This window comes from Melopsittacus undulatus, assembly GCF_012275295.1.
Source record: "Melopsittacus undulatus isolate bMelUnd1 chromosome 28 unlocalized genomic scaffold, bMelUnd1.mat.Z SUPER_28_unloc_2, whole genome shotgun sequence".
In the NCBI taxonomy this organism is placed as follows: domain Eukaryota; kingdom Metazoa; phylum Chordata; class Aves; order Psittaciformes; family Psittaculidae; genus Melopsittacus; species Melopsittacus undulatus.
The window spans coordinates 62543-77812 of NW_022993940.1; the positions used below are offsets into that span (position 1 = coordinate 62543).

The window sequence follows — 15270 nt, forward strand, 5'->3', positions numbered from 1 at the left end:
GGGGGATAGGAGGGTGTATGGGGGTGTAATGGGGGCTATGGGGGCTATAGGGGGGGATAGGAGGGTGTATGGGGGTGTAATGGGGTGTAATGGGGGCTATGGGGGTGTAATGGGAGCTATGGGGGTGTAATGGGAGCTATAGGGGCGGTGGGGGGGGATAGGAGGGTGTATGGGGGTGTAATGGGGTGTAATGGGGGCTGTGGGGGTGTAATGGGAGCTATAGGGGCTATAGGGGGGATAGGAGGGTGTATGGGGGTGTAATGGGGTGTAATGGGAGCTATAGGGGCGGTGGGGGGGGATAGGAGGGTGTATGGGGGTGTAATGGGGTGTAATGGGGGCTATGGGGGTGTAATGGGAGCTATAGGGGCTACGGGGGCTATAGGGGACGGGGGGGCTATAGGGGTGTAATGGGGACTGTAGGAGCTATGGGGGCTATAGGGGTGTTATGGGTTTATAGTGGGTATGGGGGGTATAGGGGACGGAGGGGCTATAGGAGATTTGGGGCCTATAGGGGTGTAATAGGGACTGTAGGGGCTGTGGGGGCTATAGGGGATGGGGGGAAGAGGAAGGGGGTACAGGGGGGCTATAGGAGCTGAGGGGTATGGGGGGGCTATAGGGGTGCTATGGGGGCTATAGGGTCTGGGGGATCTATAGGGGGTGTCATTGGGGGGGCTATAGGGGTAGAGGGGTTGTCACTTGGGGGCATTATGGGGATTTGGGGCAAAACCAATGTGGTTTGGGTCAAAATCCATGGATTTGGGCCAAAATTGATGGGGTTTGGATCAAAATTGATAGATTTTGGGCCAAAATCAATGGAGTTTGGTTCAAAATCCATGTGTTTTGAGTCAAAATCGATGAGGTTTGGGTCAAAATCGATGGAGTTTGTGTCAAAATTGATAGAGTTTGGGTCACAATCAATGGATTTGGGTCAAAATCAATGAATTTTGGTCAAAATCGATGGGGTTTGAGTCAAAATCCATGTGTTTTGGGTCAAAATCAATGGATTTGGGTCAAAATTGATGGGGTTTGGGTCAAAATCAATGGATTTGAGTCAAAATCGATAGGTTTGGGTCAAAATCGATGGAGTTTGTGTCAAAATTGATAGAGTTTGGGTCCAAACCAATGAATTTGGGTCCAAATCGCTGGATTTGGGTCCAACCCCATGGATTTCCCCAACCCCCATCAGCCTCCAACCCCAACTCCCCTCCCCCTTCTCTCCCCAGCCCCTCACCATGGACCCCTCCCCCTCCTCCCCCCCCCTCCTCCACGTGGACTTCCCGTCGCTGCCATCCGCGGTCCTGGCCAACCTGAACCGCCAGCGGCTGTCGGGTCAGCTCTGCGACCTCTCGATCCGCGTGCGCGGGCGCGTGTTCCGGGCGCACCGCGCGGTGCTCGCGGCCTCCTCGCCCTACTTCCGCGACCAGGTCCTGCTGCGCGACGCGCGCTCCGTGGTGCTGCCCAGCGTCATGGACCCCGGCGCCTTCGAGAGCGTCTTAGGCTCGGCCTACACCGGGCGCCTGGCGCTGGCGCCTGACGCCGTCGTCAACCTGCTGACCGTGGGCAGCGTGCTGCAGATGTGGCACATTGTGGACAAGTGCACGCAGCTGCTGAGGGAGGGGGGGGTGGGCAATGGGAACCCTTCATCATCATCATCATCATCATCATCATCATCATCATCATCGTCCCAGTGCACCCACAGCATGGAGCCACAGTCACCCAGCAGCACACAGCATGGGGGTGATGGAGCTGGTGGGGGGCAGCAGCAGTGGGTCTGTGTCAAGCAGGAGGAGCTGGTGCTGATGGGGGAGGAAGAGGAGGACATTGATGGCAATGAGGATGGTCATGGGGCTGAGGGGATCAGCACCCAACTGATGTCCTCCAATGGCACCAAACTGAAGCCTCCCAATGGTGCTGAGTGGCTCAGCACCCAACTGATGCCACCCAATGGTACTGAAGGGATCAGCACCCAACTGATGCCACCCAATGGTGCTGAAGGGATCAGCACCCAACTGATGCCACCCAATAGCACCCAACTGATGCCACCCAATGGTACTGAAGGGTTCAGCACCCAACTGATGCCACCCAATGGTACTGAAGGGATCAGCACCCAACTGATGCCACCCAATGGTGCTGAAGGGTTCAGCACCCAACTGATGCCACCCAACAGTCCTGAAGGGCTCAGCATTGAACTGAAGCCCCCCAATGGTGCTGAGGGGCTCAGCACCCCACTGAGGCCCCCCAATGGTGCTGAGGGGCTCAGCACCCCACTGAGACCCCCCGATGCCCATGGGGGGCACGGGAGGGTCCCCACTGCTCTCCATGGTGCTGAACGTCTGGGTCCCCACCTGCGGAGCCGCGGAGCTGTCCGTGGTGCTGATGGGGTCAGCGCCCCATTGAGGTCCTCCAATGGGGCCAATGGGGTCAGCGCCCCATTGAAGTCCCCCATTGGTGCTGATGGGTTCAATGCCCCATTGAGATCCCCCAATGGCACCGACGGGCTCAACACCCCATTGAAGACCTCCATTGGCACCGATGGCTTCAGCGCCCCATTGAGGTCACCCAATGGCACCAATGGGCTCAACACCCCATTGAAGTCACCCAAAGGCACCGATGGGTTCAGCGCCCCATTGAAGACCTCCATTGGCACCGATGGGCTCAACACCCCATTGAGGTCACCCAATGGCACCGATGGGCTCAACACCCCATTGAAGACCTCCATTGGCACCGATGGCTTCAGCGCCCCACTGAGATCCTCCAATGGCACCGACGAGCTCAATACCCCATTGAAGACCTCCATTGGCACCGATGGCTTCAACACCCCATTGAAGACCTCCATTGGCACCGATGGGCTCAGCGCCCCATTGAGGTCACCCAATGGCACCGATGGGCTCAACACCCCATTGAGGTCACCCAATGGCACCGATGGGCTCAACACCCCATTGAAGACCTCCATTGGCACCAATGGGCTCAACACCTCATTGAGGTCACCCAATGGCACCAATGGGCTCAACACCCCATTGAGGTCACCCAACGGCCCCACCCCCCCCCTGGAGGACCCAGCCAACCCCCGCCAGCCCTCCCCCCCCCGCGGCTCCTCGCGGCTGTTCCCCTGCCACTGCGGTAAGTCCTTCACGCACCGCAGCATGCGCGACCGGCACGTGAACATGCACCTGGGGCTGCGGCCGTTCGCCTGCCCCCTGTGCGCCAAGCGCTTCAAGATGAAGCATCACCTGAGCGAGCACATGAAGACCCACACAGGCCTCAAGCCCTATCAGTGCCCGGCCTGCGCCAAGCGCTTCATGTGGAGGGACAGCTTCGTGCGGCACCGCGGACACTGCGAGAGGAGGGGGGGGGGGGAGGGGGGGGGAGGAGGGGGAGGGGGAGGGGGGGGGAGTGTGGGGGCGGGGGGGGGGGGGGGGGGTGGGAGACACCCTATGGAATAGGGATGGATGGGAGACATTGGATAGGGATGGATGGGAGACATTGGATAGGGATGCATGGGAGACACCCTATGGAATAGGGATGGATGGGAGACATCAGATAGGGATGGATGGGAGACATTGGATAGGGATGCATGGGAGACACCCTATGGAATAGGGATGGATGGGAGACATCAGATAGGGATGGATGGGAGACATCCCATAAGATAGGGAGGGATGGGATCCATGGAATAGGGGTGGATGGGACCCATTGGATAGGGATGGATGGGAGACATCAGATAGGGATGGATGGGACCCATTGGATAGGGATGGATGGGAGACATCCCATAGGATAGGGAGGGATGGGAGACACCCTATGGAATAGGATGGATGGGAGACATCGGATAGGGATGGATCAGGGCCATGGAATAGGGATGGATGGGACCCATTGCATAGGGATGCATGGGAGACACCCTATGGAATAGGGATGGATGGGACCCATTGGATAGGGGTGGATGGGATCCATGGAATAGGGATGGATGGGGGACATCAGATAGGGATGAATGGGACCCATTGGATAGGGATGGAGCCATCCCCATCCCATCTGGTCCCACCCCCATCAGGACCCTCCCCCCCAATGTACCCCATAATATTCCCCCCCCCCCCCCAAGTTATTGTTGCTGTTATGTGCCCCTCCCCCCGGTCACGTGACCCCCGCATTGTAAGTGACGTCAACACCGTGATTGGTCTCCATTCATTAACGGCAATGAAGCCTGAGCGGAGCCTCGGGGGGCGGGGCTAAGGGGAGGGGGGCGGGGCTAAGGGGAGGGGGGCGGGGCTAAGGGGAGGGGCGTGGATAAGGGGAGGGGGGCGGGGCCGAGCGCACTACGGGCAGCCAATGGGAGGGAGGGAGGGGGAGGGGGCGGGGCCAGGAAGTGAAAGTGAAAGCGATGGGGCTGCGAGAACTGGGACCCCCCATTGGGACCCACACTTGGGGGTCACTGCCCCCAACCCCCCCCATTGGGACCCACACTTGGGGGTCACCCCAACCCCCCCCCCATTGGGACCCACACTTGGGGGTCACCGCCCCCAACCCCCCCCATTGGGACCCACACTTGGGGGTCACACCCCTCCAACCCCCCCCATTGGGACCCACACTTGGGGGTCACTGCCCCCCAACCCCCCCATTGGGACCCACACTTGGGGGTCACTGCCCCCAACCCCCCCCATTGGGACCCACACTTGGGGGTCACCCCAACCCCCCCCATTGGGACCCACACTTGGGGGTCACCGCCCCCAACCCCCCCCATTGGGACCCACACTTGGGGGTCACCCCCCCCAACCCCCCCATTGGGACCCACACTTGGGGGTCACCCCCCCCAACCCCCCCATTGGGACCCACACTTGGGGGTCACCCCCCCCAACCCCCCCATTGGGACCCACACTTGGGGGTCACTGCCCCCATTGGGAACCACACTTGGGGGTCACTGCCCCCAACCCCCCCATTGGGACTCACACCTGAATGGGAATGGGATTGGGAATGGGATATGGGATATATGGGATATATATATGGGATATATGGAATATATGGGATATATAGGATATGGGATATATAGGATATATGGGATGTGGGATATATGGAATGTATGGGATATATAAGATATGGGATATATAGGATATATGAGATATATAGGATATGGGATATATAGGATATGTGATATATGGGATATGTGATATATGGGATATGGGATATATGGGACACAGACACCCCTCCCCCCTCCCCCCTTCCCATTTCCAGCCTGTTTCCATTTTCTCTCTATATTTTGGGGCACAAAAAGCCCATTTTGGGGGCTCGGGGGGGGGGGGAGGTTGGGGGTCGGGGGAGGGGTTTGGGGTTGGGGGGGGGATGGGATCCGATCTCCCCCCCCCTTAGCGAATGGTCTTGACCGGGCTCTTGAAGTTGCTGGCGGCCTGGAGCTGGAGCTGATAGGCCATGGGGTGGATCTTGAAGCCATAGAGCCTGGGGGGAGAGGGGGGAGGGGGTAACAGGGGGTTTATGGGGGGGGGTAAATGGGGTTTATGGGGGGGTAAATGGGGTTTAAAGGGGGTAAATGGGGTTTAAAGGGGGGTAACAGGGGGTTTATGGGGGGTAACATGGGGTTTAAGGGGGGTAAATGGGGTTTATGGGGGGGTAAATGGGGTTTAAAGGGGGTAAATGGGGTTTATGGGGGTTAACAGGGGGTTTGGGGGGGTAAAAGGGGTTTATGGGAGGGTAAATGGGGTTTATGGGGGGGTAAATGGGGTTTATGGGGGGTAAATGGGGTTTAAAGGGGGTAAATGGGGTTTAAAGGGGGGGTTTATTGGGGTAAAAGGGGTTCAAGGGGTCTATAAAGGCTCTATAATGGGGCTCAATGCCTCTATAATGGGGCTCAATGCCTCTATAAGGGTCTATAATGGGGCTCAATGCCTCTATAATGGGGTTCAATGGCTCTATAAGGGTCTATAATGGGGCTCAATGCCTCTATAATGGGGTTCAATGCCTCTATAAGGGTCTATAATGGGGTTCAATGCCTCTATAATGGGGCTCAATGCCTCTATAAGGGTCTATAATGGGGTTCAATGCCTCTATAAGGGTCTATAATGGGGCTCAATGCCTCTATAAGGGTCTATAATGGGGCTCAATGCCTCTATAAGGGGCCCATTACCCCCCCCCCCCGCAGCCTGGACCATACCAAGTACCTCCCATTGCAGGGGGGGTGTTGGAGCTGACCTGGGCACGAACTGGTTGGCCGGGCGCTTGGGCCGGTACTCGGGATGTACCATGAACAGCATGTGGGGGAAGCCGGTACCGAAGTAAGCACCATCCGTGTGATGGTGACGGGAGGACTTGGGGGTGTAGACGTCCATGCACTTGGGGCAGTACAGCTTCACCATGGCCTCCCCCGGGATGTCCGACAGCCCTGGGGGGGTCATTAACATCCTCATTAGCATAACCCCTCATTAACATAACCCCTCATTAGCATAACCCCTCATTACCATAACCCCTCATTACCATAACCCCTCCTCATTACCATAACCCCTCATTACCATAACCCCTCATTACCATAACCCCTCATTACCATAACCCCTCCCCTTTACCATAGACCCCTTCCCTTTACAATAACATCCTCATTACCATAACCCTTCATTACCATAACCCCTCATTACCATAACCCCTCATTACCATAACCCCTCATTAGCATAAACCCCTCCTCATTACCATAAACCCCTCCCCTTTACAATAACCCCTCATTACCATAAGCCCCCCCCTTTATCATAACCCCCTCATTACCATAAACCCATTACCATAAACCCCTCCCATTTTCCGTAAGCCCCTCATTAGCATAAACCCATTACCATAAATCCATTACCATAAACCCCTCCCCTTTACCATAAACCCCTCCTCATTACCATAAACCCCTTACCATAAACCCATTACCATAAACCCCTCCCATTTTCCGTACCCCCCTCATTAGCATAACCCCCTCCCCTTTGCCATAACCCCCTCATTAGCATAAACCCCTCCCCTTTGCCATAACCCCCTCATTAGCATAAACCCCTCCCCTTTGCCATAACCCCCCCCCCGCAGCCGGAGCTGAATGGTTCAGTCCGCACTAGCGCTGTTCTCAATGGGGGTTCCCACCCCCCCCCCCCCCCCATTCATAATGCCCCATTGATAAACCCCCCCCATTGACCCCTATGGTGCCCCCCCAATGACCCCCCCAAACCCTCCTTAGAACCCCCCCATTGACCCCTATGGTGCCCCCCCAATGACCCCCCCAGACCCTCCTTAGAACCCCCCCATTGACCCCTATGGTGCCCCCCCACTGACCCCCCCAGACCCCCCTTTGAACCCCCCCATTGATCCCTATGACCTCCTCCCCATTGAACCCCCCCATTAACCCCTATGGTTCCCCCCCCATTGACTCCTATGGTCCCCCCAAACCCCCATTGATCCCCCCAAATCCCCCACTGACCCCCCCAAAACCTTCTCCATGGCCCCCCCCATTGACCCCCAAACCTTCCCCATGGCCCCCCCCCATTGACCCCCAAACCTTCCCCATGGCCCCCCCCATTGACCCCCAAACCTTCCCCATGGCCCCCCATTGAACCTCCCATTGACCCCTATGGTCCCCCCACTGACCCCCCCTAACCCTCCCCATGGCCCCCCATTGACCCCTATGGTCCCCCCACCCCCCCCCATTGACCCCTATGATGCCCCCCATTGCCCCCCCCCATTGACCCCTATGATGCCCCCCATTGAACCTCCCATTGACCCCTATGGTCCCCCCAACCCCCCCCATTGACCCCTATGATGCCCCCCATTGACCCCCCCCATTGCCCCCTATGGTCCCCCCACCCCCCCCCATTGACCCCTATGATGCCCCCCATTGCCCCCCCCCATTGACCCCTATGGTGCCCCCCATTGCCCCCCCCCATTGACCCCTATGGTGCCCCCCATTGCCCCCCCCCCATTGACCCCTATGATGCCCCCCATTGCCCCCCCCCATTGACCCCTATGGTGCCCCCCATTGCCCCCCCCCATTGACCCCTATGGTGCCCCCCATTGACCCCCCCATTGACCCCTATGATGCCCCCCATTGCCCCCCCCCATTGACCCCTATGGTGCCCCCCATTGCCCCCCCCATTGACCCCTATGATGCCCCCCATTGCCCCCCCCCATTGACCCCTATGATGCCCCCCATTGCCCCCCCCCATTGCCCCCCCCTTACCTATGGGCAGCATGGGCTGGTTCTCACAATAGACCCGGGGGCAGTAACCGAAGTCTCCTTGTTGGTACTTCTCCAACTGGGAATAATGGGAATGATGGGAATGGGGGGGGGGGGATCCCTATGGATGGGGGGGGAATCCCTATGGATGGGGGGGAATCCCTATGGATGGGGGGGGGATCCCTATGGATGGGGGGGGAATCCCTATGGATGGGGGGGGGAATCCCTATGGATGGGGGGGGGAATCCCTATGGATGGGGGGGGGAATCCCTATGGATGGGGGGGGGGATCCCTATGGATGGGGGGGGAATCCCTATGGATGGGGGGGGGGATCCCTATGGATTAGGGTAGGATAACTATGGGATGGGGGGGGGAATCCCGATGGATATGGGGGGTATCCCTATGGATGGGGGGTCAATCCCTATGGAATGGGGGTCGATCCCTATGGAATGGGGTCAATCCCTATGGATTGGGGGTCGATCCCTATGGAATGGGGTCAATCCCTATGGAATGGGGTCAATCCCTATGGATGTGGGTCAATCCCTATGGAATGGGGTCGATCCCTATGGAATGGGGTCAATCCCTATGGAATGGGGTCAATCCCTATGGATGGGGGGTCAATCCCTATGGAATGGGGGGGTCAATCCCTATGGAATGGGGTCAATCCCTATGGATGGGGGGTCAATCCCTATGGAATGGGGTCAATCCCTATGGAATGGGGTCAATCCCTATGGATGTGGGTCAATCCCTATGGAATGGGGTCAATCCCTATGGATGGGGGGTCAATCCCTATGGAATGGGGTCAATCCCTATGGATGGGGGGTCAATCCCTATGGATGGGGGGTCAATCCCTATGGATGGGGGTCAATCCCTATGGATGGGGGGTCAATCCCTATGGATGGGGGTCAATCCCTATGGATGTGGGTCAATCCCTATGGAATGGGGTCAATCCCTATGGATGGGGGTCAATCCCTATGGAATGGGGTCAATCCCTATGGAATGGGGTCAATCCCTATGGATGGGGGGTCAATCCCTATGGAATGGGGTCAATCCCTATGGAATGGGGGGTCAATCCCTATGGAATGGGGTCAATCCCTATGGATGGGGGGTCAATCCCTATGGAATGGGGTCAATCCCTATGGAATGGGGTCAATCCCTATGGAATGGGGTCAATCCCTATGGATGGGGGGTCAATCCCTATGGGATGTGGGTCAATCCCTATGGATGTGGGTCAATCCCTATGGAATGGGGTCAATCCCTATGGATGGGGGGTCAATCCCTATGGGATGTGGGTCAATCCCTATGGAATGGGGTCAATCCCTATGGATGGGGGGTCAATCCCTATGGAATGGGGTCAATCCCTATGGAATGGGGTCAATCCCTATGGAATGGGGTCAATCCCTATGGAATGGGGTCAATCCCTATGGATGTGGGTCAATCCCTATGGAATGGGGTCAATCCCTATGGAATGGGGTCAATCCCTATGGGATGGGGTCAATCCCTATGGAATGGGGTCAATCCCTATGGGATGGGGGTCAATCCCTATGGATGGGGGGGGTCAATCCCTATGGAATGGGGTCAATCCCTATGGAATGGGGTCAATCCCTATGGATTTGGGTCCCACCATCTGGGCGATGCCGCGGTTGGTCAGGATGTAACGTGCATGGATGAGCCCATAGAGCATCTCTGCTGCCTGCTCAATGAGGTCACTCTGGTTGGGGTTGTCCTCCAGCTCCTCGTCTGCCAAAAATGGGGGGAAAACAGGGGAAAATGGTCAAAAATGGGGGAAAATTGGGGAAATTGGGGAAAATTGGTGAAAATTGGGTGAAAATTGGTGAAAATTGGGTGAAAATTGGGGGAAAATTGGGAAAATTGGGAAAATTGGGGAAAATTGGTGAAAATTGGGTGAAAATTGGGTGAAAATTGGGGAAAATTGGGTGAAAATTGGTGAAAATTGGTGAAAATTGGTGAAAATTGGGTGAAAATTGGGGAAAATTGGTGAAAATTGGTGAAAATTGGTGAAAATTGGGTGAAAATTGGGGAAAATTGGGTGAAAATTGGGTGAAAATTGGTGAAAATTGGGGAAAATTGGGTGAAAATGGGGTAAAAATAGATCAAAATGGGTAAAATGCATAAAAATGAATAAAAATGGATTTAAATGGGGGGAAATTGGTAAAAGTGACATAAATGGGATGAAAATGGGGATATGAAACTGGGATCTAATGGGATACAATGGGATACAATGGGACACAATGGGGGTCAATGGGGACACAATGGGACACAATGGGGATACAATGGGATACAATGGGGATACAATGGGATACAATGGGACACAATGAGGATCAATGGGGACACAATGGGGTCAATGGGATACAATGAGGACACAATGGGGGTCAATGGGGACACAATGGGGTCAATGGGGACACAATGAGGACACAATGGGATACAATGGGACACAATGGGGATACAATGGGATACAATGGGACACAATGAGGATCAATGGGGACACAATGGGGTCAATGGGGACACAATGGGGATACAATGGGATACAATGGGACACAATGAGGATCAATGGGGACACAATGGGGGTCAATGGGGACACAATGAGGACACAATGGGATACAATGGGACACAATGGGGATACAATGGGATACAATGGGACACAATGAGGATCAATGGGGACACAATGGGGTCAATGGGGACACAATGGGGATACAATGGGATACAATGGGACACAAAGAGGATCAATGGGACACAATGAGGATCAATGGGGATACAATGGGATACAATGGGATACAATGGGACACAATGGGATACAATGGGACACAATGGGATACAATGGGATACAATGGGACACAATGGGATACAATGGGACACAATGAGGACACAATGGGATACAATGGGACACAATGGGACACAATGAGGATCAATGGGGACACAATGGGATACAATGGGATACAATGGGACACAATGAGGATCAATGGGGACACAATGGGGTCAATGGGCCCGTACCTGGCTCCAGGTCCAGGATCATGTCCAGGGCCTGTCGGTAGTGAGGAACCTGCTCATTGAGGCCAGTGAGGTTGAACTTGTCCTGGATGTAATCCTCGTCCACCTGTGGCAATGGGGTCAATGGGGTCAGTGGGGATCAATGGGGTCAATGGGGTCAGTGGGGATCAATGGGGATCAATGGGGATCAACGGGGTCAATGGGGATCAATGGGGATCAATGGGGATCAATGGGGTCAATGGGGATCAATGGGGATCAATGGGGATCAATGGGGATCAATGGGGATCAATGGGGTCAATGGGGTCAGTGGGGATCAATGGGGATCAATGGGGTCAATGGGATCAATGGGGGTCAATGGGGGTCAATGGGGATCAATGGGGATCAATGGGGATCAATGGGGGTCAATGGGCATCAATGGGGTCAATGGGATCAATGGGGGTCAGTGGGGTCAATGGGAATCAATGGGGTTAATGGGGATCAATGGGGATCAAAGGGGGTGATGGGGGTCAATGGAGATCAATGGGGGCAATGGGGAGCAATGGGGCTGACGGGATCAAAGGGAGATCAGAGGGGTTTTTGGGTCTATTTTGGATGGTTTTGGGTGTATTTTGGGTGTATTTTGGGTGTTTTTGGGTGTATTTTGGGTGTATTTTGGGTGTATTTTGGCTGTTTTTGGGTGTATTTTGGGTGTTTTTGGGTGTATTTTGGGTGTATTTTGGGTGTATTTTGGGTGTTTTTGGGTGTATTTTGGGTGTATTTTGGGTGGTTTTGGGTGTATTTTGGGTGTTTTTGGGTGTATTTTGGGTGTTTTTGGATGTTTTTGGGTGTATTTTGGGTGTTTTTGGGTGTATTTTGGATGTTTTTGGGTGTATTTTGGGTGTTTTTGGGTGTATTTTGGATGTTTTTGGGTGTATTTTGGGTGTATTTTGGGTGTATTTTGGATGTTTTTGGGTGTATTTTGGGTGTATTTGGGTGTATTTTGGGTGTATTTTGGGTGTATTTTGGGTGTATTTTGGGTGTTTTCGGGTGTATTTTGGGTGTTTTCGGGTGTTTTTGGGTGTATTTTGGGTGTATTTTGGGTGTATTTTGGGTGTTTTCGGGTCTCTGCCCCCACCTCACAGAAGAATTCGTTCCCTCGGAGGCCACAGAACCAGGAAATCCAGGAGACCTCCTCAGAGCTGCTCATGGCTGCAGGGACCTGGAGCACAGAGAGACCATAGAGACACATAGAGACACATAGAGACCATAGAGACACATAGAGACACATAGAGACCATAGAGACACATAGAGACACATAGAGACCATAGAGACACATAGAGACACATAGAGACACATAGAGACACATAGAGACCATAGAGACACATAGAGACACATAGAGACACATAGAGACACATAGAGACCATAGAGACACATAGAGACACATAGAGACCCATAGAGACACATAGAGACCCATAGAGACACATAGAGACACATAGAGACACATAGAGACCATAGAGACCATAGAGACCCATAGAGACACATAGAGACCATAGAGACCATAGAGACACATAGAGACCATAGAGACACATAGAGACACATAGAGACACATAGAGACACATAGAGACACATAGAGACCATAGAGACCATAGAGACCCATAGAGACACATAGAGACACATAGAGACACATAGAGACCATAGAGACCATAGAGACCATAGAGACCATAGAGACACATAGAGACCATAGAGAGAGACACATAGAGACCATAGAGACACATAGAGACACATAGAGACCCCATAGAGATCCCATAGAGACACATAGGGACACATAGGGACCCAGCAGCACCCCATAGCGACCTAGAGATACCCACAGGGGCTTAGAGAGCCCCATAAAGCCCTAGAGAACCTCACAGGCCCCTATAGCCCCCATAGGCCCCTATATACCCCTATAGCCCCGATAGAATCCCTATAGGCCCCTATAGAACCCCCATAGGCCCCTATGGCCCCCACAGGCCCCCATAGAACCCCAATAGGCCCCCACAGACATGCACAGACCCCCCATAGACACCTGTAGCGCCTATAGAACCCCCATAGCCCCCCATAGATCCCTGTAGCCCCCCATGGCCCCCATAGAACCCATATAGAACCCCCATAGGCCACTATAGCCCCCCATAGAACGCCCATAGACCCCCCATAACCCCCCATAGCCCCCATAGGTCCCCATAGGCCCCCATAGAACCCCATAGACCCCTATAGCCCCCCAATAGATCCCCACAGACCCCTATAGACCCCATAGACCCCATAGAACGCCCATAGACCCCCCATAACCCCCCATAGCCCCCATAGGTCCCCATAGGCCCCCATAGAACCCCATAGACCCCTATAGCCCCCCCATAGATCCCCACAGACCCCTATAGACCCCATAGAACACCCATAGACCCCCCATAACCCCCCATAGCCCCCTATAGACCCCTATAGACCCCATAGAACCCCCATAGCCCCCTATAGACCCCATAGGTCCCCATAGGCCCCTATGGCCTCACCGCTCTCGGGGTCGCTCCGGGCCCGCTCCGCGCGCACTGCGCAGGCGCCGCCCCCCCCTCCAAGCCCCGCCCACCCCCACGTGACCCCGGCCGGCGGCAGCCAATCAGCGGCCGGAGCGCGGCTGCGCGTGCGCGGGGGGGGGGGGCGGGGGCGCGTGCGCGGAGGGGGGTGTCGCCATAGGGGAGAGCCCCATAGATCCTGCCCCATAGATCTGAATGTGCCCCATAGATCTGTATGAGCCCCATAGATCTGTATGAGCCCCATAGATCTGTATGTGCCCCATGGATCCTGCCCCATAGATCTGGATGTGCCCCATGGATCCTGCCCCATAGATCTGCCCTATAGATCTGCCCCATAGATCTGTATGAGCCCCATGGATCCTGCCCCATAGATCTGCCCTATAGATCTGCCCCATAGATCTGTATGAGCCCCATGGATCCTGCCCCATAGATCTGCCCTATAGATCTGTATGTGCCCCATGGATCCTGCCACATAGATCTGCCCTATAGATCTGCCCCATAGATCTGTATGAGCTCCATGGATCCTGCCCCATAGATCCGGATGTGCCCCATAGATCTGTATGTGCCCCATGGATCCTGCCCCCTAACCCTAATAGGGTTAGATATAGATATAGATAAGGTATAGATAAGCATATAGATATAGATGTATAGATATAGATATAGATATAGGTATAGATATAGATATAGACATAGATATAGATCTGGATCTGCCCCATAGATCCTGCCCCATGGATCTGGATGTGCCCCATGGATCTGGATGTGCCCCATAGATCCTGACCCATAGATCTGGATGTGCCCCATAGATCTGCCCCATGGATCTGCCCCATAGATCTGGATGTGCCCCATAGATCCTGACCCATAGATCTGGATGTGCCCCATAGATCCTGACCCATAGATCTGACCCACAGATACTGACACATAGGTCTGCCCCATAGATCCTGCCCCACAGATCTGCCCCATAGATCTTCATCTGACCCATAGATCCTGACCCCCAGATCCGGATTGGCCCCATAGATTGTGACCCATAGACCTGGATGTGCCCCATAGGTCTTGTCCCATAGATCTGGATCCACCCCATGTATGTGCCCCATAGACTGGGATCTGCCCCATAGCCCCTTTCCTGCCCCATGGATGTGGGGGGCACTTGTGGGGCTGCCCCACAGCATCTGTGACCCCCATGGCTGGGGCCTGGAGCACCACGAGCTTGGGGCCTGCCCCATATCCTGCCACTCACCCACGGCTGCCCCACATCCGCCCCATGGCTTCCTCTGGGACTGCCCCACATCCGGCCCCACAGCTCCGGTTCCTCCCCCACCCACCCCATAGGGGCCCCACCCTCTGCCCCATAGCTCCTCATGGGACCCTTTGGAACCCCCCTGGAATGCCCCAGACCCACAGCACAGCCCCATAGCTCATCATGGGGCAGCCCCACAGCACCCATTGGAATCCCCCTGGAATCCCCATTGCGCCCCATAGCACCCATAGCCCATCATGGGACCCCCCCATAGCACCCATAGCCCATCATGGGACCCC

At 55.1% G+C, this 15270-nt stretch overlaps 2 protein-coding genes across 2 annotated transcripts; one reads left to right on the forward strand and one right to left on the reverse strand.

The window, feature by feature from the left end:
- Positions 1-1253: 1253 nt before the first annotated feature.
- Positions 1254-3344, forward strand: ZBTB22 (zinc finger and BTB domain containing 22; the record flags this gene model as incomplete). The annotated part of the gene is made up of 1 exon (XM_034073602.1): positions 1254-3344. A coding segment is annotated over one exon (2091 nt), but the record flags the coding sequence as incomplete, so codon positions are not given.
- Positions 3345-5312: 1968 nt separating this feature from the next.
- Positions 5313-13767, reverse strand: CSNK2B (casein kinase 2 beta). Its single transcript, XM_034073604.1, has 7 exons — positions 13717-13767; positions 12312-12395; positions 11201-11303; positions 9813-9928; positions 8192-8267; positions 6190-6379; positions 5313-5439 (listed from the first exon to the last, which is right to left on the reverse strand). The coding sequence occupies exons 2-7, from the start codon at positions 12381-12383 to the stop codon at positions 5349-5351; spliced, it is 648 nt and encodes a 215-aa protein (XP_033929495.1). The 5' UTR covers positions 12384-12395; positions 13717-13767; the 3' UTR covers positions 5313-5348.
- Between the last annotated feature and the right edge of the window lie 1503 nt (positions 13768-15270).

Bases quoted from the DNA above. Each gene is read 5' to 3' on its own strand.
- CSNK2B (XM_034073604.1), bottom strand. From the start codon at position 12,383: ATGAGCAGCTCTGAGGAGGTCTCCTGGATTTCCTGGTTCTGTGGCCTC. The intron at 8,268-9,812 runs GTGGGACCCAAA...CATTATTCCCAG, and splicing joins ACCGCGGCATCGCCCAGATG to TTGGAGAAGTACCAACAAGG. The intron at 5,440-6,189 runs GTCAGCTCCAAC...CTCTCCCCCCAG, and splicing joins GCCAACCAGTTCGTGCCCAG to GCTCTATGGCTTCAAGATCC.